Genomic DNA, 6,604 nt, shown 5'->3' with positions numbered 1-6,604 from the left:
CAGTTCAAGCCCCTGGACTCTGCGTTGTTTGTGGTAATGATAGACCAGGAGACTTGAGTGATGTTATGGACCCCGTCTACTTCCTTGAATGGAATGTGCACCAGTCAAGACGGTGTGCCTCTTTATAACACACTATAAAAAATAGTACATCATGTTAGCATCAAAGCTAATTGGCTATTCATTTGTATTGAGCTGCGCTCCCCTACTCACGTCTATCCGGCGGCTGCAATGCCAGTCCAGCCTATTTATAGCCCATGTCTGAGAGGGGACACTTTTGAGCACTCACATAAATCCTTGTTGGAACAAGTGGAATCAAATACATACAGTAAGTAACCTGTTACAAATATGTGTATGCGTATATATGTATATGTATACTATGTCTACATATATCCATCATCTTCTACCGCTCGTCCCGTATGTATATAGATATATGTAAGTATAGATATATGGATGTATATGTATGTCTACACATATACAGTATATGTGTATGTATGTATACATATATTTGTATGTATACAGAAACATATATGTATGTATGATTATTGTGTGCGTGTATGTGCATATAGTTACATATATACCAGTGCTTCTCCAATATTTTTTCTGTCACCCCCCCAAGGAAGAAGAGAATCACCCCCCCCCCCCCCCCCCCCACTCTTCACCGTGACTATTAATATAGTTTAATTTTGCAATAAAGTTGTTATAGCTATACCTATGCTTATTAACATTAAAGGAAACATCACACCAGTCATTCCTTGTCTCCCACCGTGGTTAAAGTGAAGCCATGTGCTACATACGCTTCGTAATATTCTGGTACGGCAAACGAAAAAGCGTGCCCGGGTCACACGGGGCGCCGGACTATTTAAGAAGGATTGATATATAGACACAGACGCACACACAAACATTTATATATATATATATATATATATATAATATATATATATATATATATAACAGTGTATATATATACAGTGTATATATATATATATATACACAGTGTATATATATATATATATATACACAGTATATATATATATATATATACACAATATATACGACTGGTCCAGGGTGTACACCGCCTTCCGCCCGATTGTAGCTGAGATAGGCGCCAGCGCCCCCCGCGACCCCAAAAGGGAATAAGCGGTAGAAAATGGATGGATGGATATATACACAGTATATATATATATATATATATATATATATATATATATATATGTGTATGTATATATTAGAGATTAGATTAGATAGTACTTTATTTATTCCGTCAGGAGAGTTCCTTCAGGAAAATTACAATTTTCAGCACAATCCCATTCAAGATCAGACAAACATTAAAGGGAGACAGAACAGGATCGCTGACGGGTCTGCCGGCTTCCAGCGCCCCTTACAAAAAAAGATGAGATACAGGTAATAGAAGATTAAAATAAAATAAAAAAATCGGTCTTAGCCTGTGCCCTGGAGAGGGGGTGCAGACTGAGGCCAAGGGAAAAAAACAACAACTCATAGCCATAGCACACATCCCTCTTACATGTGTGTAAGAGGGAAACATCAAACATCAAAGAACACATAGGACATTAAAGACATTAAAGCAGCAGATACAACCAGACACTTCTACATACAGCTATGGATAAAAAGTAAAAGAAACATATCCACTGTGGTGGCCTCTGCGGTACATACATACATATATATATATATACACATACATACATACATATATATGTATGTATGTGTATATATGTATGTATGTGTATATATGTATGTATATATGCATATATATGTATGTATGTGTATATATTTATGTGTAAATATGTATGTATGTGTATATATGTATGTATATATGTATGTATGTATATATATGTATACGTATGTATATATGTATGTTTATATATATGTATGTATGTGTATATATGTATACGTAGGTATATATGTATGTATGTATATGTATATATGCATGCATATATGTATATGTATATATGCATGTATATATGTATGTAAATATATGTATGTATGTGTATATATGTATACGTAGGTATATATGTATGTATGTATATGTATATATGCATGCATATATGTATATGTATATATGCATGTATATATGTATGTAAATATATATATTTATGTGTATATATATATACTTATATGTATTTATTTATTTATGTATATGTATTTATTCATATGTAAAGTTATTTATATATGTATAGTCATATTTACATATACTATGTATATATATATATATATATATATATATATATATATATACATATATATATAATTACATATATATAATAAAATGTTAGTGTACTTGTGAGTCCGTTAGCAAGCTAATGTTTAATACTGGCTTTTTAGCGAATTTTGTATAAACCTAAAAATCATGGTTTTTAATACTCATTGCTGTGGAGCGAGTATGCTCACAGTTAACGTGCTTTATGCTAACCTCTTTTATTTTAACATGCTAACATTTATGCTAGCTTTTCAGCTAATTTTGTATATTTTAACCTAATAATCATGGATTTTGATACTTGGTGCCATTTGAAAGTATGGTTACATGTCTCATGTTAGCCTGATAACAAAAGCATGTTAGTGTTTTCAATTAGCTCTTTAGCTAATTTTGTATGTTTGCACCTATAATTAGTGTGTTTTTAATATCCTAGAAGTATGCTATCTTTTTCTATGTCATCATACTAACGTAAGCATGTTAAAATTTTATGCAGATTCCGTGCCACAAGCCTTAGAAGGCGCAGACCTCTTTGGACGACATTGTATTGAAATAAAATTAATTCAAATGTTTTCAAAAACACACAAGCAGAACAGCCAACATAAAAATTGGCTCTAGCAAACATGATGCTGGAATGTGGCCAGGACAGCCAATGTTTTGCAATTTATGATGTCACGTGGTCAAAGAATCTTTGCTACTAAAAAAGATGGCTGATATTATCAAATGGATGTTATAGTACCTGTTTAAAAAAAATACATATTTTAAATCAAAAATCTACGATACACTGAGACTGTAGTAAGTCCATCCATCCATCCATTTTCTACCGCTCATTCCCTTTCGGGCTCGCGGGGGGCGCTGTCGCCTATCTCAGTTACAATCGGGCGGAAGGCGGGGTACACCCTGGACAAGTCGCTACCTCATTGCAGGGCCATAGTAAGTCTTAGAAGTAAACCATAAAGTTGTGAGGGAACCGTGTATTTGTATCCTACCGAAAGAAACCCAGCGGGGAAACAATGGATTAACAATTGAAGCAGTCACGTCTGACAGAGATTTTTTTATGTTAAAAAACGGATACCATTCAATTTGTTTTGTAATGTATATACAATCTGAACAAAGGTCAAACATATTATGAATATAGGTTAGGTAAAGGGACTGGTTATTGTTAGAAGATTTGGTCAGTTCTCGATGTTAACTCAGGATAGACTGACAAACATAACAAAGCAGTAATCGGTAGTGTATGGGAAGAAAACATTTTTGGTGGATTGATATCATCTCGGTGTGGGATAAATTTACCGTGTATACATAAATCACTTGGTGAGCAGCTGATGGGCAGCCTTGAGCAGAAGGAAGGAAGAAAGGTTGTCTATAACCCAGCAGCCGGCCTGCTCATTAGCTCAGCTCAATTACATAAAACCCTAATGATGATTTTTACGTCTTCATTTCACAAACAATGATGAAAAAAGTGTGTTGAAAAACAAGGGACATTGTCCAGAAGTTATGAAGCCTTTAGTTGGATAAATGACATTTTAGCATTACTTTGTGTTGCAGTTTTATTTCTATAGTATTGTCCCTTTACACCAGGGGTAGGGAACCTGTGGCTCTTTTGATGACTGTACCAGGCTCTCAGATAAATCTTAGCTGACATTGCTTAACACGATAAGTAATGAATAATTCCACTGGTAATCAGTGTCAAAAATAACGTTCAAAATATAAAACATTCTCATGCATTTTCATCCATCCATCCGGTTTCTACCGCACCTGTTCAAGAAGTGGCACTAATGGTAAGAAGTGTTTTATTTACTGTTGGTTAGCCTCAGAATAACAATGTTATTAAAAATAATAAGAGACTTATTATACTCTAAAAATGTTGGTCTTTCATAAAAATGCACGCATATATAGTTGTATTCAGTGTTAAAAAAAAGAAACATTATATGGCTCTCACGGAAATACTTTTAAAAATATTTGGCTTGTATGGCTCTCTCAGCCAAAAAGGTTCCCGACCCCTGCTTTACACGATACAATAAAAGGCTGACTAAAAGTGAGAACTATATTTTTTTGAGATGCTTTGCAGAATAAACTCTTAAGTTGTTTTGTTGTAATGATAGTATTTGGGCAGCCAGCATTTTTGAGGTTTTTGTGCATGTTTGACTTTGCACAAAATGCTCCAAATAGCAGACTTGGCTTACGTGGTACAATACTGGATGATTCAGTAAGTGAATTATCTTCAGTGAATCCTTGTTGTAAATTCCACTTATTGGCATACTTGAGATATATACGTCTATCTAGATATATATATATATATATATGTATATGTATATACAGTGGGGCAAAAAAGTATTTAGTCAGTAGGTGTGGTGTTCTTGGGATGCAACTCAGTATTCCTCTTCTTTCAAACACGACAAGTTGAGTTTATACCAAAAAGTTCTATTTTGGGTTCATCTGACCACATGACATTCTCCCAATCCTCTGCTGTATCATCCATGTATCCATTTTGGTATAAACTCAACTCGTCATGTTTGGAGGAAGAAGAATACTGAGTTGCATGCCAAGAACACCATACCTACTGTGAAGCATGGGGGTGGAAACATCATGTTTTGGGGCTGTTTTTCTGCTAAGGGGACAGGACGATTGATCCGTGTCAAGGAAAGAATGAATGGGGCCATGTATCGTGACGTTTTGAGCCAAAACCTCCTTCCATCAGTGAGAGCTTTGACTGGTTGACCAAATACTTATTTTCCACCATAATTTACAAATAGATTCTTTAAAATTCCTACAATGTGAATTCCTGGATTTTTTTTTCACATTCTGTCTCTCACAGTTGAAGTGTACCTATGATGAAAATTACAGACCTCTGTCATCAGTTTATATGGGAGAACTTGCACAATTGGTGGCTGAATAAATACTTTTGTGCCCCACTGTATAAATATATATATATAACTATATATATATATATATATATATATGTATGTATGTATGTATGTATGTATGTATGTATATATATATATATATATATATATATATATATATATATATATATATATATATATATATATATATATATATATATATATATATATATATATATATATATATATATATATATATATATGTATGTATGTATGTATGTATGTATGTATGTATGTATGTATGTGTCTTGATTGGATTATCCAGAGAATAGTGCTCGATACCGTGGTAGAGCGCAATATGTAGGTGTGGGAAAAATCACAAGACTACTTCATCGCTACAGAACTGTTTCATGAGGGGTTCCCTCAATCATCAGGAGATTTTAATGGAAGCATTCACATACAATGGTTTATATAGGGCACAGAGTGGGTGGGTACAGGCAGGCGTAGGGGTGTGGTGATTGGCTCATGTGTTACCTAGGAGGTGTTTCCGTCTGGCGGCATGTTGAAATGATTTCACTGCGCTTGTTGAGGGATGATAGATCTGGACGATATATAATAAACAGTTTCTCTTTTAAGCATAGGTTGCATCTTTTATTACCACTGTTGTAAGGTGTGCTGGATGCAAGAATTTGCCATGTTATTGAATATTCAACATTTTTGTCTTTGAGGTTCCAAATGTGTTTGCTGAGTTCTGTAGAATTCCGCAAAGTCTGGTTTCTAAAGGAGGCGTTGTGATTATTCCATCTTGTTTTGAACGCTCCTTCGGTTAATCCTACGTACGTGTCGGATGTGTTAATGTCCTTGCGTGGTACCACCCACCCACCACCACGAAAAGAATACCTACCGGAATTAATAAAAGGCTATCGATGCTGTCATCTAGCAAAGCTGAATTCGACCAAGCAACCCCCCCGTACCAGAAAGCACCTGATGAAAGCGGATACAACTTCACCCTCACCTATGAACCCACTCCAGGAAACCAACCAAAAAAGAGCAGAAAACGAAACATCATCTGGTACACTCTGCCATTCAGCAAAAACGTCTCAACCAACATCGGCCGCAAGTTCCTCACTCTGATCGACAAACACTTCCCCAAAGGCAACACCCTAAGAAAAATATTCAACAAGAACAACATTAAATTGAGCTACAGCTGTATGAATAACATACAACAAATCATTTCAAACCACAACAAAGCAATTGCAAAAGGACTGCCTACCCCCAGACTAAACGACTCTGAAACCAATAAGGAATGTAACTGTCGCAAGAAACCTGATTGCCCTCTCAACGGAGGGTGCTTACAGACATCAGTCGTTTACCAAGCAAAGGTAACACGCAAGGACATTAACACATCCGACACGTACATAGGATTAACCGAAGGAGCGTTCAAAACAAGATGGAATAATCACAACGCCTCCTTTAGAAACCAGACTTTGCGGAATTCTACAGAACTCAGCAAACATATTTGGAACCTCAAAGACAATAATGTTGAATA

General features: G+C 35.2%; 1 protein-coding gene across 1 annotated transcript in view; it reads left to right on the top strand.

The window, feature by feature from the left end:
• The first annotated feature begins 65 nt into the window (after positions 1–65).
• The window catches only part of LOC133568904 (septin-7-like), a 62,474-nt gene continuing 55,935 nt past the window's right edge, over positions 66–6,604 (top strand). Inside the window, exons 1-2 of the mRNA XM_061921096.1 lie at positions 66–112; positions 280–325. Coding sequence (XP_061777080.1) covers positions 66–112; positions 280–325 — 93 coding nt within the window. The remainder of the gene's footprint in view (positions 113–279; positions 326–6,604) is intronic.

The sequence above is a fragment of the Nerophis ophidion genome, linkage group LG14 (genome assembly GCF_033978795.1).
Source record: "Nerophis ophidion isolate RoL-2023_Sa linkage group LG14, RoL_Noph_v1.0, whole genome shotgun sequence".
In the NCBI taxonomy this organism is placed as follows: Eukaryota; Metazoa; Chordata; class Actinopteri; order Syngnathiformes; family Syngnathidae; genus Nerophis; species Nerophis ophidion.
The sequence above is the reverse complement of the archived record's forward strand: the minus strand, read 5'-3'. Positions and strand labels throughout refer to the sequence as shown.